Below are 26,654 nucleotides of genomic sequence, written 5' to 3' on the forward strand. Positions count from 1 at the left end.
TTTACTACATAGCCAATGATATATTTATATAAATGAAAACAAACCACACTGACAATCTTAGTTGCAAGCATTACATAGCTCATTTAACTTCTGCTGCCTTTTAGGCCTCATTCCTCCATTGTATGTATTGTTCCCTCAATTCCTATCTTTTTCTTAGGTAGTTTGCTCCTACCCTTTTCTAAAGATCTCAATCCCAGTTGTTTTACCTCTGTTACTATATTCAGTACTTCCAGTATAGTTGGTTTAGATTTTGGATTTCCATCTTCTAGTAACTGTTTTTTAGCAGCCACCATTAATAGACACAGCAAGGCCTTATGTCTAGGCAATTCCGATTCTGTATCATAGCTCAGAAAAATAATCTTCCTTGTCAGACCAATCTGTCCACCCAGCAACTCAGACAGTGCAGCCCGCAGGGAATCCTTAAAGTCCGCCAACTCACTGCACTCCCAGAAAATATGTTCCCAATTACCTCTTTCTTCCCATTCACTCCTCCAACATTTACTGTCTACCTCAGGAAAAATTCTCTGCAGTCTACTTGGGGGTATAAAAATATCTATGTAAACATTTCCAGGCAAAAATCCTAAATCTTCTGGATTTTGTTGCATATTTGGGAGACATACATACATCCTCTCATTGTTTCTTTGCGAATTGCTTATCCAGTCTCTCTTCCCAATCCTTTCTAACCTCCTCTGATAGATTGGTATGGTTACTGTGCAATACTTTACATGCTTCACTAATTATTCCTTTTTTAATGACAGCTTCTGTTCTAGAGTCTATTAAAAATTCTACCAGTAATGGTCTTTCATTTACGACTCCCAATTTCCTTCTGTTTGCATACGCTTTGATATCAAGCCCTGATAGGGAAGGCAATCTCTAACCTGCAGTCCAAATAAATTCTTGGTGTCTTCACATTATATCCTCTTTCCCTCTCTAGTTATTCCCTCTCTAGTTATTTGCTCCCAATACCTTAGTTCCTTTAAGTGCTATTTTATTTTCTAAATGTTAAGTTTAGGTGATCCTTGCAAAATAAAGGGTTAGTTGAGGTTGACATCAACCTGAGGCTTGTGTCATAAGATGATTAAATATACCACATTTGAAGAAATCTGGGGTCAGGTTTTAGTTAGACCGTGGGGCAGCACGTTCAGGGTATACAAAGTCAGAATTCTGAAGACCTTACTTTGAACAGGGAGGTGGGACTGAGGACTGGAATGTGCTGTCACACGCCCCTGTTGTCTTCTGGACTAGTAGCAATGTTAATTCAGTTTAGAAGAGGCAGTGTGTAGCAAGGGAATGCATCACAAAGCAGGCATCCAAACAGAGCTCTTCCAATCTTAGTTCATTCAGCAGATGCAGTTGAAATGAGTGGAGAAGAGGATGGGCATATTCTTCCAGCTCAGTTGTTTGTCTCTGTGGTGTGTGCCAGCTGACACCATACTGAAAGTGCGTGAAACCAATACTACGAGTCCCAACATATTCAAAATTAAATTATTTCTTTTTAAAATCATTTTTGCAGCCCCCATTCAGAACCAACTCCAATAGCAATATATACACCGGAGTATGGGGAATGCTCCAAAATACCCAGTTGGCAATTTCCGCTGTTCCAAGGATCACTGTTACTGTCCTTGGACTTCCAACAGGTCCTAGTTGGAATTATGTGTACATTGCTGTAGATCTTGCAGAGGTACAAGTACATAAACTTAGTGCAACATGCACAATATGGCTGCCAAAGAATATAGAGTATGAAATAACACCTCCAATCCAAGCATGGGAATGAAAGAGATAAAGATTCTGCTGAACTGAATATAGCAGAAAAAGAAATCCAGCATTTATGTACTGCATAATGCTTCCTTATGGGTAACAGGTAAGGTACATACACATCTTTGCCTACCCGTAGCCAGTAAACATCTTTACTGACTTTGTTAGAAACTGAACATACTGTAAATTTTCCTTTGATATTAGTACTTAGTAAAACTATCACATAAGTGTTATCTGAAACTACTGTTGGAAATTTATTATACCCGACTATATATATAAATTTTGTGATTAGACAGTTCACATATTAATAAATCCAAAGTAAGAAAAAAAAGATATTTGGTTAGTTAATGCTAGAATTACTTGTGTGCATGCAGACAGCATGAATCCTAATGCTGGGGTGGGGGTGAGGGTGCAGATAAAGCTGGAAAAATAGACAGCAAATGAGATAACTGGAAAGCTCAAATTTTATGCTGCTACAAGAATTCGCCTTGAAAAAAAGTGCTGATGTAATGTAAAGGCAGGGGGGGGGTGTAAATCCCAGGAAGACCAAGGAAGGAATTGGCTGTAATTAATAACCAATCTTATAGCTAGTATACAGCAAAGTAAGAAAGGCCTGTGTCTGAAACCGGTAGAATTTTGTGTTCCACTGCAAAGTGGTGTACACTACAGAGGAGCAGATGCCATTTTCTTTTGTACACAGCACTGAGGAGGGCACACTTGGAGTGCTGTGTACATTTAAAACTAGGAAACAAGAACTGCTCTTTCTTTTGACTGCAGAGCAGACAGAACCACCAAACTGTTTAGTACAGAGAAAGGCAAAGCTAAAATTTCCAAGCATAACTGACTCTCCGGCTGACACAGACATCCTCCAAAAGGGCCTTACTGAGACGGACACCTGGTGTCAAAGTCATGGCCTCAAGTTAAATGCCAAAAAATGCATAGTCATCCTTTTTGGGGAAAAACAAAACACCCACGAATTACCACATAGGTGGCAGCCCCCTTAATACAGAAGAGGTAATAAGAGATCTGGGAACCCAGGTAGATAGTAATCTCTCCTTTGACAATCATATTGCCAAAGTAGTTAGGAAATCCTTCTATGTGGCCCTTCTTAATTACTAAAGGGTTCGCATCTAGAAATAAAGAGGTTATAGTGCCCCTCTACTCATCACTCATCAGACCCATCATAGAGTACAATGCCTCACTTGGGTTGTACCTCACAAGACACTTCCAACAGCTGGAGAGACCACAAAAGTACCTCACCAAGAGGATTACTGGCCTCAAACATATGTCCTATGCAGCCCGACTGAAAAAACTCTGGCTGTACTCAGTGGCATATCGCTTACTCAGAGGTGATCTCTGCCTGACTTACAAAGCCATGTCCAACTCAGAATTGATGGACATGCTCCACCTAAAGAAATCCAAGTCACTGTGAGCCACGCGCTCTAGTGAACTAAACCTCGCCACAACAATAAATAGAAAATGCTGGAGGGATAGATTCCTGTCACAGACTCCCCATGCTTTGGGACAAAATTCCAAACTATATTAGGCAGAGCCCCTCACTAACACTGTTCAAGAGAAACCTTGACGAGTGGATGGGTAACAGGGATTACTTCACTGGCTCGGCTCAACAGAGGATCAGTTAATTAAACAATGGGTCAGCGAAAGCAGACACACTCTGGCTAGGCTTATAAATGAATTGTATCATGTAATAATGTGTCAACCATATTCAAACATTCAAGAAAAAAAAGTGCTGTGTGCTTTCATCAAAATAAATAATGCAGTCCAGTCTAACTGCAGTGGAACAACGGTTAGCGTTGTCACCTCACAGCAAGAGGATCTTCGGTTCAATTCTCTGCTGGAGCATCTTCTGTACAGGGTCTGCATGTCCTCCCAATGGTCGAGTGAGTCTTAAAGACATGCAGGTAGGTGCATGTGTGTGTGGGCACGTGCATGTGCCTTCTGTGAAGGTTAGGCAGAGGGCTGTCAACTCGAGACCATAAAAACTCCACTGCCGATTAATGTGCGGACCGGTGAGCAGCTGTGGCCTAACTGGCAAAAGTTGAAAGACATTGCTAGTCTAAGATGTAGAACAGAAATAAAGCAACAAAAGTACAGTTTTGTACCTACCATAAATGTAGATGTTCGAGTGTTCACACTGCTGCAGTCATCACACTTGGGTTATCCTGCTGTCAGGCGGTCCCACAGTTGGCCAGAGTTCCAAAGTCTTGGTCCGGCGTCGGTTGCTGTCGCTTCTTCCCTGACGTCAGTGCGTCAGGGGTATACAAGATGCATCCGATGCCATTTTCTTCAGTTTTTCTTGCCCCAGAAGTCAGGTGCCCCAAACAGGTAGGCAATATATATTGCTAATGGAAAATATACATATAAAATAAAAGCAATACCTTCAGTTACAAGCAAATACACCACAAAGGTTGTATAGGATAGAAAGGTCTAGATAAGTCCAGCTAGTTCAGCGGGGATGGAGGGAGGGTAACCTGGACTGCAGCAGTGTGAACACTCGAACATCTACATTTATGGTATGTACAAAACTGTACTATGTTCATCGTGTTACACTGCTGCAGTCATCACACTTGGGTAGAATCCCAAAGCTAAGGTTGGGTGGCTGGTCTATAAAGAGTTAGGATTGGCTATAAGGCCCTGCAGAACTGCAGTGGCAAATCCTGCTCTGGATTTAGAGTAAAGAGGCACGTGGTAGTGCTTAGTAAAGGTGTGCACTGAACTCCCAAGTTGCAGCCTCCAAAATTTCTGGTAGGTACTCCTCTGAGAAAGGCTGTTGAAGTGGCTGTTGCCCTGGTGGAATGTGGCCTAATGGTATTTGGGACTGATTTTCCATGTTATGTGTAGCAGTAACGAATACAGTGTCCTATCCATTTGGATATAGTCTGCTTTGAGATAGCCTTGCCCTGTGATCCTGCAGCATATGCTACAAACAGTTGCTCGGTTTTCCTGAAAGCTTTTGTTTTGTCCAAGTAGAAGCGTAGCTGCCTGTGTATGTCCAAAGAATGCAGAAGTTTCTCCCCTTTATTCTGGGGGTTTGGATAAAAAGTTGGCAAATGGATGGTTTGGTTAAGAGCCACACTAGATATCACCTTTGGCATAAAGGTAGGGTTTGTCCTTAAAGAAACCCTGTCCTGATGAAAAATTATGAAAGGTTCCACTGCCATTAATGCCTGTAGCTCTGAGACTCTTTGTGCTGAAGTTATTGCCAGGAGCAGAGCTGTTTTCCATGATAAGAATTTTAGATCGGCTGTATTGGCTGGCTCAAAAGGTGGTAGGGTCAGTTTTTCCAAAACGAAATTGAGGTCCCAAGTTGGTGTTGGTGCTCTCCGGGGCGGTGTTATGTTTTTAGCTCCTCTGAGGTACTGCTTTAGCAAGGGAGAGAATAAAGGAGGATCCATGTTGTAATGTGCTGAAATGGCAGAGGCGTGGATCTTAATTGATGAGAAGGATAGGCCTCTGTCCAGCATCTCAGTTAAGTAAAATCTGAGGAATGTTTGGAACAATAGGGTCAAGGCTTTGAGCCTGGTTCCAGGCACAGAATCTCTTCCATTTTTGTGAGTAAGCTTTCCTGGTGTTCGGCCTCCTGGCCTCCAAAATGACATCCATAACAGCTTTAGAGAGAGGTGTTTCCTGTTTGACTAATGTATCTGCCATGCAGCCAGGTTTAGGGTTTTGAGCTGGCAGTGCAGGATCTGATTGTTTTGTTGAGTCAGAAGGTGTGGAATTTGAGGCAAAATCCATGGTGGGCCTTGAGCCAAGTTCCTTAAGATAGGGTACCAGTGCTGGCATGGCCAGTCCGGAGCAATCAGGATCATCTGTGGTTTTTCTTGTCTGGCTTTTAGGAGTACCTTTGAAAGGAGAGGCAGTGGCGAGAAGGCATAAACTTTTAGGTTTTTCCAGCTGAACAGAAGAGCATCCACTTTCCATGCTTGTTTGAGATAAGTCCTTGTGCAGAATTTTTGTAGTTGGCAATTCAGTGGGGAGGCAAAAAGATCTATGTCTGGGCATCCCCATTTTTGTGTTACCATGCTGAAGATTTGTGGATTCAATTTCCATTCGTGAGGGTCCATGATATTTCTGCTTAGATCGTCTGCCAGAGTATTTTTCTTTCCTGGTAGGAATTGTGCTTGCAGGTGAATTTGATACGCTAGAGCTGTGTTCCACAAGGTCATGGCTTGCCTGCATAGGGGATAAGAATGAGTGAACCCTTGCTTATGTACCACATAACTGTGGTGTTGTCTGTCTTTAGTAATAATTGCCCTGGATGCAGAAGATCCTTGAAAGCTGTTCGGGCCTTTTGAACAGCCAACATCTCTTTTTGATTGATGTGAAGATGCATCTGGTCTGTGGTCCACTTGTCCTGAATGCATTTTCCTGCCATGTGTGCTCCCCAGGCGTAATCCGAAGCATCTGTTGTTAGAGTTTGCCTGGCTGTGGGTTGGGTAAAAGGCTGACCCTTGTTTAAGTGACATGTCTGTGCCCATCATCGAAACTCCTGTTGTAGGCAGGGAATCATTGGTATTACTGCTTCTAAACTATGAGAGTGTTGAGTCCAAACACTTTTTAGGTACCATTGTAATTTCCTCATATGCAGTCTGGCATATGGTATTAGTAGTATGCAGGATGCCATGAATCCCAGGGCCTGCAGAATTTTTCTTGCAGGGAGATGGGACTTTTTTGCCAGTAATTGAAAATAATGTGTTAGTTGAACTTGTTTGTCTGGCGTGAGGTAAGCCACCTGGGCCATTGTATTTAAGCTAGCACCCAGGAATATAATCTGTTGCGAGGGCACTAGTTTTGACTTCTTTTCGTTTACTGTGTACCCTAGAGAAATTAGCAACCTTTTTACAAACGCCAGATGCTGTAGAAGAATGTCCTTTGTCTCTGCTTGAATGAGGCAGTCGTCCAGGTATGGATATATTTGAATTTCCTTTTGTCTGCAAAATGCAATTACTGGTGCCAGGCACTTTGTGAAGACCCTGGGCACACTAGATAAGCCAAAGGGCAGTGCAGAGAATTGGTAGTGCATTGTACCAGCTTTGAATCGGAGGCATCTTCTGCAATTTTGTCGGATAGGGACATTCAGGTATGCCTCTTTGAGGTCCAGAATAACAAGCCAAGCCTTCTTGCCCAGCATGGGCAGAAGCTGCTGTAATGTCAACATTTTGAATTTTGGAATATCCAGGTAAGTATTCAGAATTGAAAGGTCTAGTATGGGCCTCCAGGCCTTGTCCTTTCTGGGGACCAGAAAGAGTCTTGAGTAAAATCCTTGTCCTTGTTCTTGTTGTGGTACTTTTTGAATAGCTCTCATGTGCATGAGGGCTGAAATTTGTTTTTGTGCCTCTGCCCATTGATTTTGTGGCAGGTCTGGCATTCCTTTTAGCCTTGGTAAAGTATGAAAGTGGAACCTGTAACCTTGAGACACAATATTCAGAACCCATTTGTCTTGGGTGATTGTTTGCCAGTTTTGAGAAAAAAGTGCTAGTTTTCCCCCTAAGGGGGCTTTCAAAAGGGACGTGCTTGGCATACGAAGGGGAAACTCATTTGTGACTGTTTCCTGTAAGGTTGAGACTTGTCCTCACCTCCTTTTGGGGTTGAGGTGCCCCACTTTCATTGTCTGTTAGAGCCTTGGGGTTGAGATCTGCCTCTTGGGCATCTGTAACTTCCTCTCTGTGGCCTGTCTGACACTGGAAAGGACCAATTCTTTGTTGGTCAATTTCTGCTAAACCGATGTGGCTGTACCTGTAAGAAATCCTTGACTATTTGCACAGATTTAGCTTTATCCTCCATTTTCTTTAACACCTCTTCTGCCTTAACACCAAACGACGAGGTATCATGCTGTAAAGGAGCATCCAATAATTTTGCCTTAACATGATCAGGTAAACTCTGTTCTTTTAACCAAGCATGTCTTCGAATCACAGAACCTGTAACTGCGGCTCTACAAGAGGCCTCTAAAGCATCAAAACCACATTGCAGAGTATGTTTTCCCACCTGTTCAACTGCATGCAATAAATCCTGCATTTCTTTACAATCATGAGCTTCTGAGCTTGCAAGCATTTTCTGTTTTAACTGAGCCATTAAATATTGTTGGTACTTAAGCATGTGAAACTGGCAATTTAAAGCTCTTACTGCTAAAGTTGCAGAAGTGTACACTTTCTTCCCCCATCTATCCAAAGCTCTGGAATCTCTGTCAGAGGGTACTGGATTTTTTGCAATGGAAGCCTTAACCCCTTTTGGACCCTGGGAAATAGTTTCTGGATCCGCAGAAGGGTTTTTGTAAAGAAACTTGTGAGAGTCAGGGACTCTACAATACCTGTCTGGCTTGGCTGGATCAGGGGGCAAAGAATCAGAAGATAAGCTAGATTCAGAGAACACATCATCCACAATGTCTAGCACAGGCTGAATAGCCAGCGGCCTGTTCTGGGGCAATAAAAGGAAATCCCTGAGCCTTTTCTTGGATTCTGAGTAATCCTGACTTTCCCAATGGAAATGCTCCCTCATGGTATGCAAAGTTTCCCCAAAAGAATAATCCTCAGGAGGAGAGGCTGAAGGGATAGATTCCTCAGCATCAAAGTCCTCATAGGGGGGTAGAGAGTATCCCTGGTGTGAAGAGGAATTAGAGGAAATGGAAACCTGATCAGAGGAATCATAGTCTGTATCCTGCCTAGGCCTTTTCACAGGAGGGGGATGGGAACCCCTGATTAGAGTAATGAGGTCTTCGGCCATTTTAAGCATCTGTTTCTTAGGCATGGAGGACTGTCCAGGAGAATGCTGTACTTGTTTCTTTGTCTTTAATGGTACCTTTGTCTTGGCTGTTGTTTTAATGGTAAGTTGTGAAGGTCTGAAAACACCCTCAGAAGCCGATGCCTGCTCAGCGGCTCCGGACCCATCTGAGGGATTAGTTTCCGTAGGCCCAATACCTTGAGTTTCCAGAGGCCTAGTTGTCTCCATGTGGGAGTCGGAAGCGGCCTGTGGCTCTGAAGTAGCGGGTGTCAGGGGCTGTGAAAGCGCCTCACTGAGAACCGGCGAATGGCCTAGAAGAGGTTTCGTCGTCAGTTTTGGACCTCGGATGCCTGTCTTTATCCTTGTCTTTGCGTTTTTTTGGTATTGAGGACGCCGGTTGATCCGACGGCATAGTATAATTGAACCTTCGGCCAAAGTAGTGCAAAGCAAAATCAAAACGTCTTTTTATAGTGCGTTTGTTAAATCTAGCACAAAACTGACAACTAGTGACGTTGTGATCAGGGCCTAGGCATGGAATACAGTAAGAGTGGAAGTCCTTATGAGGTATTTGCTTCCCACAAGAAATACAATTATTAACTTTTTCTGACATCGGTCCGAGGCAAGAAAAAAGTTTCCCCAGCGGGGTACTTAGCTTTACTGAAGACTTCGGATCTGAAATTCGACTTCGAAAATCTCAGGAGTCGGCCGACCGGCACTTACGAACTGTTTCTGCTTCGGGCACCGCACAGCAAGAAAGACTGAAGAAAATGACATCGGATGCATCTTATAGACCCCCTGGCGCACTGACGTCAGGGAAGAAGCGACAGCAACCGACGCCTGACCAAGACTTTGGAACTCTGGCCGACTGCGGGACCGCCTGACGGCAGGATAACCCAAGTGTGATGACTGCAGCAGTGTAACACAATGAACATCTGGAAATATCTGAATTCCTCAGTCATCATTTACTCACTGCATACACAAAGCTGACCATATTTCACACAACCTCAACATTCAGCTCCTGTGTTCTCTCTGAATCTGTTTATATGCATAACACACTTATGGTATTCTTCAGTCCTCGTTTACCATGCAATAAAACTTCTGGAACAATTCATTTCAAGTGCATCACTATTCATTTATATTTAAAGTTCAAAATAAAATGTATGGTCTCAACAGTTTTCTCCACAATCTATCTCAGAAAGAAAATGTCAGTCATTTTGTATTACTAAACTGTGGCAGCATTAAATTAGTACAAACTACTTCAGAATAGTCTAGGACTACTAACTTGTTCTTGGTACTTACCAGCGAACAGGAACTGCTTTATTATCCAAGATGACCTGGGCTGTGCTCCAGCTAAAACGAACAAACTGGGGATAGCCAAACACTGGGTCCAAATATTTTGCTAGCCATTCTTTTGTTTTTGGATCTGGAAAGAATAGTGATCCACACATATAACAATTTTTTGTTGTTACAGAACTTTAAAATATCTCCAGTGTATACATTCAACATATTACTCTACACCAACATATTTTTATTTTACGTCAACTTAAGCGTCCCACCCAGTACCTATCCAACTGAACTTAATCTAAAGCGTGTGGTTTACTAAATGGATGTTTATGTACATTAATAGGGCAAACATCTTCCTATTACATTCTTCTAAATTCTTAACAAAGCTCTCCTGTTCTATGCTCCCTCACCTCTTGCATTTATATGTCTTCAAAATATTTCAAATACATATTTTCAGCAACTCCCAGTTATAACACACCACTTTTCTCCAATTTAATTCCAATTACAGCAATCCAAGTGAAAAGATAAAAGCAAGAACAACAGCTGTAAGAGCCATCAAAGGAATAAAGTGCTTATATACAAGAAATGTTTTTCAAAATGGAGATAAGATTGTCTTGAAGACAGCTGATACATGGTCCTTCAGCATCAGCCTATCATCAACAATCATGAAAAGATGCTACTTAGAAAATGCAAATTCCAAATGACATTTCTTAAAATAAAAGAAAGGTGTGTGTGTGTGTGTGTGTGTGTGTGTGTGTGTGTGTGTGTGTGTGTGTGTGTGTGTGTGTGTATAGGGGGGTTAATGTGTAATGTATGATTATTGCCTTTTCTTTGCTGGGTTAAATTTTAAGTCATTCAAGGTCATACATTCTAAAACAGTATCCAGGCAGACAACAGCGATGAAGTGTTGCAGTGGCACCTAACAATAACGGAGAGGCATAGATAAATACTATCAGCATCAGTTATGAAAGCTACTTATGACCTCCTGCAGGAGCAAACATATACGGCAAATGAAATGGCACAAAAGCAGACTCCGTCATGTGCTTTAATCCAATACCAAACTGACAAAAGCTCAAATATGTCATGAGATGTTAAGTAGGAACACACAAATGTCTAAACCACTTTCTGATAAACAAAATATATTTTCCAAATTGACAAATCCAAGAATGGTTCCTTCAGTATGTGACATTAATAGAACCTGCTGGAGGGACAGATTAGTCTCCCAAAGGTTACCACACCTTTGGAACAGACTCCCACATCAGGTCAAACAGAGCGCCTCATTGGCCCTCTTCAAACACAATCTGGACGATTGGGTGGGTAACCGTAAATTCACCCAGGGGGTTCCACCTGTGTCGCTCATGGACAGGGGCAATAGGTGCTGATCATGGAACTAAGGGTAGAACATAGCTAGCCTTGTAAGGGTCCTAGGGCCATTAGCCAAGTAACTTCCTATGATCCTACAAGTAATGGAGTAATACAAACCTCTTTCTGAATGGAATGACACCCATCCACCCCCTTTTCCAGAATGTAAAGCAAATAACTGGACTCAGAATTAAAGGATAACCAGCCAAGAGACCCTGGGTTCCAGATCACAACAGGCTTGTCAAACAGATGAAACCACCTCCATGATCTCTTCATACTTAACAAAAGACTGCCCAACAAAAAATCGATTTATTCACACAAGGACCACTGCAAAGTACGATGGATCTTGAAGAAGGGTGCTGCCTGATCTTGGCAACTTTATCCACCAAATGTGAGCAAAATTCTCACATTAATACGCAAGAAGAAAAACCACACTCAGTTGCAGTGTACTCACCACCTGGAAAAGCCTCGCTGGGCAGTTAGATGCAACAGAGATTTTGACAAACAAGAAAGTTGCCTTCTGTTGTGAGACTTCTGTTCCGTATGCTATACAATGAGCATGCCAGCAAAGTCAGTCTTCTAAAACACAAGTTGTCCTTCATCTGTGCTGTAGTCACTGCTTCAGCTGACACACCCTAATAAGCTCAGTCACATCATGGTTCTTGAGAAGTCATCTGACTAGGGCACACATGCCCTGGAGCTACTCGACCCAGAGTACTACTTCCTTCTGCATTATGGGTTGTAGCTAGGGGTCACTAGCACTGATTTCCTTAAGGAGCTGGCCTGATAGGACAGTGCTAGAGATCTTACATAGAAACCATTCTCATACTAGCTCAGAATCTGTGGACAAGCTGTCTGCATACTGTACAAGTTTCTCTATTTGTGTATTTGTAACAGTATCCTCAGACGGTACTATACTCTGCATGTTTGTACTGCATGCCTGCAACAGTATATCCTCAGACAGTTCTATATTCTGCAAGTTTGTACTACATGTCTACAACAGTATATCCTCAGTTGGTACTATATACAACAGTATATCCTCAGATGGTACTATTACTCTGCATGTTTGTACTACATGCCTACAACAGTATATCCGCAGATGGTACTATACTCTGCATGCTTGTACTGCATGCCTACAACAGTATATCCTCAGATGGTACTATACTCTGCAGGTTTGCACTGCATGTCTGCAACAGTATATCCTCAGATGGTACTATACTCTGCAGGTTTGTACTCCATGCCTACAACAGTATATCCTCAGATGGTACTATACTCTGCAGGTTTGCACTGCATGTCTGCAACAGTATATCCACAGATGGTACTATACTCTGCAGGTTTGCACTGCATGTCTCCAACAGTATATCCTCAGATGGCACTATACTCCGCAGGTTTGCACTGCATGCCTACAACAGTATATCCTCAGATGGTACTATACTCTGCATGTTTGTACTGCATGCCTACAACAGTATATCCGCAGATGGTACTATACTCTGCATGTTTGTACTGCATGTCTGCAACAGTATATCCTCAGATGGTACTATACTCTGCATGTTTGTACTCCATGCCTACAACAGTATATCCGCAGATGGTACTATACTCTGCAGGTTTGTACCGCATGCCTACAACAGTATATCCTCAGATGGTACTATACTCTGCAGGTTTGCACTGCATGTCTGCAACAGTATATCCTCAGATGGTGCTATACTCTGCAGGTTTGCACTGCATGCCTACAACAGTATATCCTCAGATGATCCTATACTCTGCATGTTTGCACTGCATGCCTACAACAGTATATCCGCAGATGGTACTATACTCTGCAGGTTTGCATTGCATGCCTACAACAGTATATCCTCAGATGATCCTATACTCTGCATGTTTGCACTGCATGCCTACAACAGTATCTCCGCAGATGGTACTATACTCTGCAGGTTTGTACTGCATGCCTACAACAGTATATCCTCAGTTGGTACTATATACAACAGTATATCCTCAGATGGTACTATACTCTGCAGGTTTGTACTGCATGCCTACAACAGTATATCCTCAGATGGTACTATACTCTGCAGGTTTGTACTGCATGCCTACAACAGTATATCCGCAGATGGTACTATACTCTGCAGTTTTGTACTGCATGCCTACAACAGTATATCCTCAGATGATACTATACTCTGCAGGCTTATACTGTATGTCTATTGAGTCTGAAGTTGGTATTTATGCATTTTGCTAGGATTGTGGCTGAGAAGGGTCTTTGGACCAGTCCACCTTCCCGATTAACAAACGTTAAATAAAATAAAAAAAAAATAAAATAAACTGTTTCCACCTCAAGGTCTGCAGTTGCAATAGCAAGCTGAAAGACCAAGTCTAGCGAGTGTCCTCAAATGTGGGTGGCAGCAGTAACTACATGACTGAAGCAAAAACTATAAAATATGAGATACTTTAATTACATTTACATTTGTATCATTTGCTAATTGGGTAAGGGGGCTGGACCACTGAATCTTTCAGTCACAACCCAAGGCATTGAATATACATTAACACTTTAGTGTAGATAATTAACCATCATTTTTTGAGATGTGGGAATACCAAATTATCTAGACAAAACCAACAGACATATGGGGAAAACATACAAATTTCTGACAGTGGCCAAACCTAGGACTGAACAATGTAGACTAACGCCGTGACATGGACCTTATCACAAAGTCACTGTGCTGCCCAAATAGGTCCACAGTAAATTTGCTACTTTCATTGTCAACTCGAGCAATAAGGCACACTTCAGCAAGCGTCCTAAAGGACTATGCACCAAGTTACTGGGGAAGTTAAAGTATAGCTGTTTTAAGAACTGACCACAAATGTACATATTTTAGTAGCTGCACTGCTGCAGTCTTCAATATTTGGATATTTTACCATGCAGGTAGCCCGCGGCTGGCCAGTCCTCCAAAACTCTTCCCTCCCCACATAGGCTCCGGCCAACTTCCAGTGTAAAGGCATCAGTAGTACAAAGTGTGTATCGGCTGATGCCATCTTTGGATCTTCCTTGTCCCAGTACAGAACTACAGCAGCAGTCCCCTAACCCTACAGCACAGCGGACCAGGTCATAGCTTCAGCGTCAAACTCGTCCACTCCAAGGTACCTCAGTCCTGAAGCTCCAGGGAGAATGGTTCATGAAAACACGAATGAGTGTCTGCTTTGACATAAAGTAGAGGATGAAAGGATAGGGTTGCCATCCCAACCCCATGAAAGACAAGCGAACATAGGGGAAGTGTGGGAGGGAACCTAAACTTCAACAGTGTTCTGAACTTCAACAGTGATCTACTCAAAGGCAATTTCCTAACACACCTGTACCATGTTCAACATAAGATTCACTGTTGCAGCCTTCATTCTTTGGAAGATTACCAAAGCAGTGAGTAGGAAGGAGGTGGACGTACGCTTTAAAAATCAGTCCTTGCAGGACAGTGGAGGCAAATCCTGCTCTTAGTCTAGATGCCACCCCCAAGTCATAATGCTTTGAAAAGGTGTATGCAGAGGGCTAGGTTGCTGCTTCTAGGATGGCCTGAGAAGAAAATCCCCTAAAGAATACAGTGGTGACAGCCCTAGCTCTACTAGTGTGTGCCCGTTTGTGGCCCAGTACGTCTTTCTTATGATAGTGATAACAAAAGGCAATGCAGTTTCCCAGCACTTGGAAAGGGTTTGTTTGTTTTTTAGGCATACTTTCCTTTCATTTTACAATTTAGCTGGACAGTTTTCCTGAATTCACTTATTCTATGCAAGTAAAATCTCAGCAGTCTCTGTACATCAAGGGAATTCAGGGTTCTCCCTTCGGAATTCTACGGCCTAGGAAAAAACAATGGAATGGTCTGATTCAACATCAGTAAGCTTCTAGAGTCAGGGGAGCTAGGAACAGACAAAGTGGCTAATCCACTTGCCTCCAGGAGCTGGTCCACCAGCCTCAAAACATCAGATTCCATGAGGCTCTTGGTAGAATGGACTGAAGAGACCAATGTGAGATCAGGGTTTTTTCAAGAAGAGGTTTGGAGGTTGGTCTGGAAAAGGGTCTAATGATGGTAAGTATCTTGCGTGGGGGCCCATCTTGAAATGAAAACTCCTCCGGTCCCAAAACAGCTGGAACCAAGGAGTGAGAAGGAAGGCACCAAAATCATTTTGTCATAACAGTAGTGGGTGCCAAAATCATCAGTGCAGAGACCAGCACCGGGGGTGGAAGCAGTTTCACAGTAGGTTGCACTGAAACTGTGGGAAGCAGGGAAGTTTTAGTAATTTTAATTGGTGGTGCCGAAGAGACTGTTGGAACCAACTGGCTCCTCTTCTTGGATCCTACATGTTTAGATAAGGAGGAAGAAGAAGGGGAGCTAATGTCAGTTTTAGATTTGTTACACACAGATATGGCCTCAAAGCTACATTTAATAAGGCCCTTTAAAACCAGTTTGTTTTTTTCTTTCCACAAGGGCCCAGTGACTGAAACCATGGCAAATAGCACAGTCTTCTTGAAGGTGCACCAGGCCCAAACACCAGACGCACACAGAGTGCCCATCAGAATTTGGTAATTTCCGATCACACTTCTGACATCTCTTGAAGCCAGAAGTACCCTTATCCTTCTCAGCCATGTCAAAGGGGAGACACACACTCACAAACATAAGTTGGAAAGAAGGGAAGGGAAGATGAGTTTCATTTTTTATTTATTTATTTTTTTTTTTAAGATAGCTAGGAAGAAACGTACCAACAATGCTATAGAAGGTTTACTGTACCGGTAATTAAAAAAGATAGAAAAAGTACCAACAATGGTACTAACAGTATACCGTAAAGATAAAGAAGAGAAGCAAAAGAGAGGGGGAACTACCAACGATAGCATTTAGAAGAAAAACACTATTTGTGTTAAAGGAAGAGTCTATAGAGGAGCTGGGTATGCAAAAATGGATAAGGAAAAACTAACAAAGGTTTTTGAAGAAAGAACACTTACAGTTTTGATGAAATAAGTTTGTTTGAGAGCCAGCAGTAAAAATGCATCTGGCACAAAGCGGCAACTGAGATCTGAGGTAATCCTGAGAGGAGCATTATGCATAAGGTTAAACTCGAGAGTTTTTGGAAGGTGCGAGCTGGAATAATGGCCAAGTTGGTTTCCGAGATATGGAACCAAACCCACAGTCAAGGATTAAGTGAAGAGTGACGTCAGATTAAAACTTATAAACTCATCTAGCTTTTCCCCTGTATCATTCCATAAGTTACTTAGTTGGTCTTTGTGTGGTTGGAGTATTCTTGGTCACCATGGCTTATGTAACCACAAAAATGTTGTTAAATTATATGATAAATAAAAGAACAAGAAATATTTATATTTGCTTGTTTACTGGGATAAAGCACTGATCCATATGGTCCTGCTCCGGACTCAGCCAGGCAAAATTGTCGGGTCTAGTGACCTGTTCAGCATCACACAGTAGGCAAATCTGGACTACAGGAAGCAGCTCATTAATGGCTCATACCCTTAATCCTTTATGCTTAATACTACCTACCATTAATGGCTCATACCCTTAATACTTTATGCTTAATACTACCTACCATTAATGGCTCATACCCTTAATCCTTTATGCTTAATACTACCTACCATTAATGGCTCATACCCTTAATCCTTTATGCTTAATACTACCTACCATTAATGGCTCATACCCTTAATCCTTTATGCTTAATACTACCTACCATTAATGGCTCATACCCTTAATCCTTTATGCTTAATACTACCTACCATTAATGGCTCATACCCTTAATCCTTTATGCTTAATACTACCTACCATTAATGGCTCATACCCTTAATCCTTTATGCTTAATACTACCTACCATTAATGGCTCATACCCTTAATCCTTTATGCTTAATACTACCTACCATACAGCATCAATTACTTTTATTATACATGACATATCTTTCAGTTGCTTTCTGATAATATACATATCATTCTTTCTTACTTCCCTTATTATATTATGAAATCTTTTGTGTAAAATGTTCAAAACTACTACTACCCAACATGATTGATTTCTTTCTCTCTTCTCCAGATAAGGTTAGTGGTCCCTATATGTATTTCTTCATCTGTTGCCCCTTCCCCCATCTATTCATTCTATAAATCATTTTTTTAATCATTCCTTAATTTCCTTATAAAAAGGATATCTTATTCCATTTGGCCCTAGTGCGCTTCTTTCATTTATTTCTTTTAACACATTTCTAGATTACTGCAAACTGTTTCTGTTCTTTACTCAACTGTTTAACGTACTATGCATTACGCTCCTGTACACCATCCTCTATGTGTATTTTTAACATACTTTTCCACAATATTCATAGTTTTTTCTTATTCTGTCACCCTTTTTACAATACTTTTCATCACTCTACTCATATCTGACATAATTCTTTAACAGCTTCTCTTTATAACTGCCAATTAACATTCCATATTCGTTATATTTTCCCCTCTTTTTTTACTTGCGTATACACTATTTATATTCTTCTTTAAAAAGTTAATCCACCACCGGGACATGAAATGTTCTGATACTACTGCCTTACTGAAGGAATTAAGATTTTGCATGTAATTATAAATCACATATCAAAAGTTTTCTAAGGGTGAAATGTACACCAGTACAATTGTCTGTGTTACATTCATGCAAGGCAGTGAGGGAAAGGTGAACTCTTAAGAGGTAACAAATGTATGTTTAAATATGGATATAATATTCACCACACTGAATGGAACGGTGCTTTGTACTATCAGTTATCATGGAATCCATGTCCCCAAAATGAAAATGCGATTTGAGTCATCCCTAATACTTCACAGTTCCTTTTTGGCCCAAATAACACTCAGTAAAATGTCAAATTTTAAGGTCTTTCACCATTAATGAAAGATAAATTTCCCATTTCCCATTCCCCATTTCACACTTTGTTGTGATCTAGTATTTGCTTCAGCTCTTGTACTGAGCAACAAACCTCCAAGAAATGCCTCTTACTGTCCATTCGGACATCAGCTGTCCTATCTGCACCTTCAATTATTTTCTTATTTGCACATTTAAATTCATGCCACACATTTGTTCCATGTTGCAAAGAAACAGACTTTGCCATAAAACATGGCCATGTTCCTAAATTAATAAGCATTTTTATTTCATTCAAAGTAAACCCCAAAAGAGAAACCATTCCAGCCTGTATAACATACTATTAACAGGCTTCCTTTTTTGTTTAACGTTCTTACCACAGGATGGCGTTTTAATCTGGAAAACAAAAGACAATTGCTTTAGTACTCGCTGCGTTTATCCAAAATCTGACTCTAATAAAGCACTACTATCATCTGGCTTGTCTTAATATTTTCTACAAGAACTGTATCTGACAATACATTTTCTGTGACCGTTTTAATCTAGTCTCAACAATTCCAACCTCTGTCACAGAAACAGCTCTCCTTGGTGCTCTTTGTCTGCCTATATGATGCTGTACTGGTTTAAGTGTTTGCTTTCCTCCACTCGAAAATAGTACAGGACTCTTGTCTGGTGCATAGACCTAAAATTCCCCTAGTCATTATGAGTACCACCTTGGGTCTCACATGAAAACAGACCAAGGGCCAAATGGGACTAAACTGGTCAACAAAAACATATAAGAAACTAAAATAATGATGGTAGCATTGTGAAAAACGTAGGAGAGATAGCAACCTCTATAAGGACATATAAAAATATGTGTTACAAATAAATATCCAACCTAAAATTAATACCTTTTTGTTCCTATCAAGATCTATACATTATGTTTGGCCACTTAATTAGTCTGTTTTAGACAAAATGAAGAACTGTTAACCATATGCAACTGTTAATGTTGTATTCATATTACTTTATGCTGTAACTGAATAATTAATCATGTGCTAATATTCCAATTTACCAGCGTTATGAAATGTTTAAAGCTCAATTTAAACTGAAATTTCAAACAGTACTAATCATATGTCAGTATATGCTATTACATGAAGAAGAAACTCTAAACTACAGACATTTATTTACTGGAAAAGCTCACCAAGACTAACACAGTTTGCTGTGATGGAAAGGTTAAGTTTGCTTTTGGTTTCTTGTATTTTGTATTACTTTACTGCCTTCTATTTTATATTCTGTGATTTGTTTTCTTTACACCGTGTTTTGCTTGTATTCTGCTTTTAATTGCATATTAAAACTTGGAAACAAACCACAGCTGTGTCTCTTGTGAGTCCCACAGAATTTTTTTAAATGTTTTCCCACGCTTCCACCCTGCTGTTGTTGGGTTCAGTGCTCCCACTCTCCATTTTCAGAAATCCCAAGATCTTGCCACAAAAATATACCAAGATTGTACTAAAAATCCCCAATAACTGAAAATTCTGAAAAAAATGTGATGATACATGAAATGTATTTACACAAAACAATTATTTATTATAAAGATAAATGCTTAGTATAAACAGACAAAGAAAATACGAGATTACATCAATGTTCACAAGTTACAATAACGTCTCTATTAGACCCTTTGAAAGCATGTATTAATCTGATTCGCTGTTATTGCTGGATCTGAGAACAACATTAATTGTTTCTGATTGTTGCTGCTGTTGATATTCAGTGTATTGAGAATGGCATCTTTCCTCCATGACATCCCTGACAAATGACTGGATGGATGGGGGATGACATTCTTGTCTGCATAACTGACTGCTTTGCCAAAATTCTGTCAGCAACTGTGCAACACTAACACTTCAATGAACTGGACTGCTTCACTTTTATCAGATTAACTTGTGAAAAAGTTCTCCAGACGCAAGCAGAGGAATGCGGCAAAGCTAACAGCATGCACATAAAGTTGGAAATTATTCCAAATTTGCACTCGTTGTTGCCATCCTTTATACCACCAACTTCCTTCTAGAAGTTAGGTGAATCACACTTAGCCAGATGGCTGAGTGAATCTTTGGCAAAATGAAGTATTCTCCACCGATCATGAAGGGTATCCAGCATGTGTTCTGGTAAGAGACTAGGAAAATGAGCTGCCAGCGGTATAATAGACGGCCTGACATAATACTTGTCAGTAGCAACTCAGATTCTCAGTGCTTCAATTGGATCCAGCAGTTTCAGTTGAGCCAACACCAAACTTCAAGAGAATGGAAAGCGTTTAATAAATCTGAGAGCACAGCTCAGTCAGAAAAGACAAATCGTCCCTTCAGAACATTTTCTCCTCGTCACCCAAAGGTTTTTTCGCCAACAGGGACTCGCATCTGCCACCAAGTTCGATATCATCAATTGCCTTGTACAGAGATGTATCCAGTGGATCAATATGATTTTATGAGGGATCGTAGTTTCTTGTTGATACTGATCAGGGATGTCTTCCCTTCTTGGGATTTTACTCTTTTCTGTACTAGTTTCCTCCTTCTATTGTATAGCTTGTTTATGGCAGGGGTCCACCAGACTGGTTTCCTTTTCTTGGAGGAATGAGTCTTGGTTTTGCTTGGGAGAGCACGATCCATGCATTCTTGTAGGTGCCCGTAGAGTGCATTAGTAAAGGATTTTGCAGCTTGGGCAGTGTTATCCTTTTGCATGGGGGCTTTGAAACTTTCCACCTTGGTCTTAAGTAAAGTGAACTTTGCTTTTGAAAAGTTTTTCACGGTGGGTTCTTTGACCGGGGGTGGGGGCGGAATGTGGATACCCAGAGTGATTAGTTTATGGTCAAATAAAATATGAAGAAAATCCACATTCTACCCTAACCACAAATTTTCACATCACCAAAATAAGTACATGTTACAGTCTGCAGCGTTTTTTTAACTATGACAACTGTATGAACCAAAAACATAAACGTGTAGAAACAGAAAAAAAGAAGTTATGTACTTACCATAGCATTCCATGTGAGTTGTTGATCTCTCCTTCATTCTTTACTGATGGGTTCGGAGCCGATCGCTCGACTTAGAGCTGGCCAATTGCAAAGCTCGAGGTCTTCAAATAGCTCGAGGCCAAGTCCCTATCCCATGATGCACCTAGAGTTACCTCAGATCTTGTTTGCTGCGTATAATAATACCATATGTCATTCTTTCACTCCCAAGAAAGGGTATAGAAGGATTGAGCAACCAGGATGGATCCAGCATCTCAGTCATCTAACAGCCTAGGAGGCGGTAGGAGAAAGGGACGTAAGAATGAAGGCGAGATGAACAACTCACATGGAATGCCCAAGGAGGGGGTAGGAGGGAGGGACGTAAGAATGAAGGCGAGATGAACAACTTGCATGGAATGTTATGGTAAGTACATAACTTCTTTATGTGATGTTCTATCTCGCAGTTCATTCTTTACTGATGGGTAACATCCCAAGCACCATCAATCTCGGGTGGCTCACGTGAGTATATTTCTCAGGACCGTGGATCCAAAGGAGGCCCTGTCCCTGGAGGCCCTGTCAACTTTGTAATGAGTGATAAAGGTATGAGGTTTTGACCAAGTGGCTGCTGCGCAAATGTTATCAATAGGAAGTCTGGCAGAAAACACAGATGATGTAGAAACCGCTCTGGTTGAGTGAGCTTTAATTTTATGTTGCAAAGGCATATTGGCAGCTGTATAAGCAAAGGTGATACAATCAGATAACCATTTAGACAGAGTTATTTTAGCCACTGGTCTACCCTTCCTGGAGTCTGAAAATGAAACAAAAAGCTGGTCTGATTTTCTGAAGTCTTTTGTTCTATCCAAATAAAATCTGAGCTGTCTGTGAACATCACGTTTGTGAAGCATGTACTCTAAATTGTTTGAATGGTTGGGGAAAAAGACTGGTAAATCAATAATTTGGTTGAGATTGGTTTCAGTGCAAACTGTGGGCAAGAATGAGGGGTTTGTTCTAAGTGAGACTCTGCCAGCATGGAATATCAAATAAGGAGGCTTGATGGATAAAGTCTGAAGCTCTGACACTCTGCGGGCAGAAGTAATACCTACTAGAAAGATGTTTTTCCATGACAAAAATTTGAGGTCACAAGAGGAAGCTGGTTCAGATTGCAGAAGAATTATGTGGGTAAGCATAACATTTAGTTTCCATGGAGAATAGGGAGATTTCACAGGTGGTCTAATATGAAAGGTCCCTTTGAGAAAGGCTTTGGATAACTTGAGACATAATATTCAATCCTTCAAATCCAAGATGAAAATTAGAAATAGCAGCCAATTGAACCCGAACTGTTGCTGCTGCAGCTCCTTTGTTAAAAATCATAGTCAAGAACTCTAAAATGGAGGCCACAGGGGCTTGGTAAGGATCAACATTGTTTTTAGAGGCCCATATAGAAAATGTTTTCCATTTGCTAAGATATAGCTTCCTAGTAGAAGATTTATGAGAGGATAAGAGGATATGTTTTGTCTCAGTGGAGAGATTATGGAACCTGGCTATTATGGGAATTGGAGCAGCCAAGTTGTCAGCTTCAGGGACTGCAGAGGGGGATGAATTTCCCCTGACAAGTGCGTCAGAAGGGCCAGAACTGGGTCCAGATTCCAAGGGTCCACCAAAAGATGAAGTCGAAGGAAGGGGAACCAAATCTGATGAAGCCAATGAGGGGCTATTAGAATGATGGTCCTTCCCAGGGTTTTTGCTTTCTGTAGAATCTTGAGGTATCAACGGGACTGGTGAAAATGCATAGAGAAGACCTGGAGGCCAATCGTGTACGAGTGCATCCCTTCGGGCTTCTCTCGGAGGGGGAATCGAGGCAAAGTGGCTTCTGCATTTCGTGTTCTTGTGACTGGCAAAAAGTCGCAGCAAGGCTGGCCCCACCTGCGGAATATCCTGTCCGCTGTTTCTTTCTTGAGGGACCACTCATGGGGAAACAAGATTGCCCTGCTCAGCTTGTCTGCTATCGCATTGGATTTCCCCGGGATGCGCGTTGCCAACAGAAAGCGTTGGGTAGAAACAGCCCACTGCCCTACTCGGAGATCCTCGCGACAAAAGGGGTAAGACCTGGTTCCTCCTTGTTTGCTCAGATACCAGACCATCGACATGCTGTCTGTCTGAATCACAACTGTACCCAGAGGAAGAGAGCCTTGAAATCTCAAAGAAAAAATTACTGTGACCAGTAATTATTCACAAAAGGCTTACTAAAAATCAGGCTAACACACAGACACGGACAGACACACACAGACACACAGACAGACACGCACAGACAGACACACAGACACACACACAGACACACACACAGACAGACACACACAGACACACACACAGACACACACACACACACAGACACACACACACACAGACACACACACACACACAGACACACAGACACACACAGACACACACACACACACACAGACACACACACACACACACACACACACACACACACACACAGACACACACACACAGACACACACACACACACACACACACACACAGACACACACACACACACACACACACACACACACACACACACACACACACACACACACACACACACACACACACACACACAGACACACACACACAGACAGACACACACACACACAGACACACACAGACACACACACACAGACACACACACACAGACACACACACACACACACACACACACACACACACACACAGACACAGACACACACACACAGACACACACACACAGACACAGACACACACACACACACAGACACACACACACACACACACACACAGACACAGAGTAATCCTAACATAAATGTTAAAGTGACAGAAAAAGTCTGTCTAAAGCACACAACAAGAAAATTCTAAGCAGACTATGCAATAAAAAGAGGATAGCTGCTCAGAGACACAACAAACCTTATCTAACATTGCCTAAGGAATAATATATGACAAAGATACTGTCAACTGCAAGCTTCAACAGTAATTAACTAGTAAGCCTTATCTAAAAAAATCTTAAGGCTAAACACACCACACAGCAAATAACTATAACTATCTAAGTAATAGGTATAAATTGTGACAAAGGTCACTGAATAAACACACTGCAATACATAGAAACAAGTTTTAAACTAGGCCTAAAACAAGAGGCCAACTAGAAATTTTTAAAGCACACTAATGGGAAGGGATATAAGAAGGTAAGCACACCAAAAAGCTATGAAAGCTTTATAAAAATATACTGAACTACATTAAACTATCTAACTAGCAAAAAAAAATGTAAGTAAAGAATGAAAAAACAGTTTTACTTGCCCGTGCTAATGCAGAAACTCCGATCTGTTGCAGTGGCAAACTAGATCTGAGGTAACTCTAGGTGCATCATGGGATAGGGACTTGGCCTCGAGCTATTTGAAGACCACGAGCTTTGTAACTGGCAGACTCAGAGCCGAGGGATCGGCTCCGAACCCATCAGTAAAGAATGAACGGCGAAATAGAACTTCACATCAATCGTTGCTGCATCTTTCCACATACTGTAGGAAAAGTACAGTTTTGTACCTACCATAAATGTAGATGTTCGAGTGCTAATACAGCTGCAGTAATCACAGATGGGTTCTCTGCCGTCAGGCGGGTCCTCGGTCGGCCGAATTCCAAAGTCTAGGTCCGGCGTCGGTTGTTGTCGCTTTCTTTCCTGACGTCAGTGAGGCAGGGGTATATAAGACACAGCCGACGCCATTTTCTTCAGTCTTTCTTGCCCCAGATGTCAGGTGCCCCCAGAAGGAAGGCAATACATAAATTATATTTATATACATGCAATGCAATATAATCAAAAATCAGTAGTTGCAAGCAAATATACCATAGAAGGATAACCCAATCAGGTTGTATGAAGAGGGGTTAGCCCCTAGACCTTTACCAAGAGGGGAAGGAGGGAGGGAAACCTGTACTGCAGCTGTATTAGCACTCGAACATCTACATTTATGGTAGGTACAAAACTGCACTATGTTCATCGTGCATACAGCTGCAGTAATCACAGATGGGTAGAATCCCAAAGCTACGCACAGGGTGGTAGGCACTAGGTGGAACTGGGATGAGCCAGAATGCCCTGCAACACAGCAGTGGCAAAGCCTGCTCTAGTTTTGGAGTATAAAGGCAGGTGGTAGTGTTTTGTGAAGGTATGCACAGAACTCCAAGTGGCTGCCTCCAAAATATCTTTGGTAGGAACTCCTCTGAGGAAGGCTGTAGAGGTAGCTGTGGCCCTGATGGAGTGGGATCTGTTGTCTGTAGGGACAGATTTTCCATGATAGGAGTAACAAAACCGTATGCAGTGGCCTATCCATTTGGAAATTGTCTGTTTGGAAACTGGCTTCCCTTGAGCTCCTACAGCATAGGACACAAAAAGTTGTTCTGATTTCCTGAAAGGCTTTGTTCTGTCCAAATAATAACGTAGCTGTCTATGGATGTCTAAGGAGTGTAGCAGCCTTTCCCCTTTGTTTTGAGGATTGGGGTAAAAGGTAGGTAAGTGTATGGCTTGATTTAAAGCTACCCTGGATATCACTTTAGGCATAAAAGACGGGTTGGTTCGAAGGGAAACCCTGTCCTGATGGAAGATGAGAAAGGGCTGCACAGCCATGAGGGCTTGTAGTTCCGAAACCCTACGAGCTGAGGTAATGGCCAGAAGGAAAGCTGTTTTCCAGGACAAATTATTGCAAATCTGTTGAGGCAGCTGGTTCAAAGGGAGGCAATGTTAATTTTTCTAGAATGTAATTAAGATCCCAGGCTGGTATTAGTTGTTTCTTGGTGGTCTTATATTCTTAGCCCCTCTGAGGAACTGTTTTAAGAGTGGGTGAGAGAATAAGGGTGGATTAGTGTTGAATTCTGCAGAAATGGCTGAGGCATGGATTTTGATGGAGGAAAATGAAAGTCCACTGTTCAGCAGCTCAGCTAGATACTGTAATACCTGAGGCAAATTCAGTTTTCTAGGATCCTGGCCTTTTTTCTCATTCCAAGAGCAAAACCGTTTCCATTTTGCAGAGTAAGCCTTTCTAGTAGATGGCCTTCTGGCCTCCAAAATGACATCCTGCACCTCTTTGGGGAGTAGGGTCTGTTGTGGTGTTAAAGAATTTTCCATGCAGCGAGATTGAGTGTTTTCAGCTGACTGTGAACAGTTTTGTAGCTGTGCTGAGTCAGCAGAAGAGGCATTAGAGGTAGGGACCAGGGAGGAGTGTGCGTTAGGCTCCTCAGGAGTGGGTACCAGTGTTGTCTTGGCCAGTCTGGAGCAATCAGTATCATCTTCGGTCTGTCTGCTCTTGCTTTCAAGAGCACCTTGGGTAGAAGAGGCAGAGATGGGAAAGCGTAAACTGTCCATGCTGCCCAACTGAATGAAAGGGCGTCCACTCTCCAGGCTTTTGGATGAAAGGTCCTTGAACAGAACTTTTCCAATTGATGATTCCTGTGGGAGGCGAAGAGATCTATGTCTGGCCTTCCCCACGCTTGGATTATCTCTGTAAACACTTGAGGATGCAACTTCCATTCGTGTGGGTCTGTCATATTTCTGCTTAGATTGTCTACCAGCGTGTTTTCCAAACCTGGCAAGTACTGTGCTTGAAGTTCGATTTGCCATTCCAGAGCCATGTTCCAAAGTGTCATGGCTAGTCTGCACAGGGGGTATGAGTGTGTTCCT

At 41.8% G+C, this 26,654-nt stretch overlaps 1 protein-coding gene across 2 annotated transcripts in view; it reads right to left on the reverse strand.

The window, feature by feature from the left end:
• The window catches only part of RNASEH2A (ribonuclease H2 subunit A), an 859,137-nt gene that overhangs the window by 49,692 nt on the left and 782,791 nt on the right, over positions 1-26,654 (reverse strand). For both annotated transcript variants that reach the window (XM_044084751.1, XM_044084750.1), the window contains exon 7: positions 9,796-9,919. In XM_044084751.1, the coding sequence (XP_043940686.1) occupies positions 9,796-9,919 (124 nt within the window). The remainder of the gene's footprint in view (positions 1-9,795; positions 9,920-26,654) is intronic.

Source organism: Protopterus annectens, chromosome 9.part0 (assembly GCF_019279795.1).
Source record: "Protopterus annectens isolate FY-2018-M chromosome 9.part0, PAN1.0, whole genome shotgun sequence".
In the NCBI taxonomy this organism is placed as follows: Eukaryota; Metazoa; Chordata; order Ceratodontiformes; family Protopteridae; genus Protopterus; species Protopterus annectens.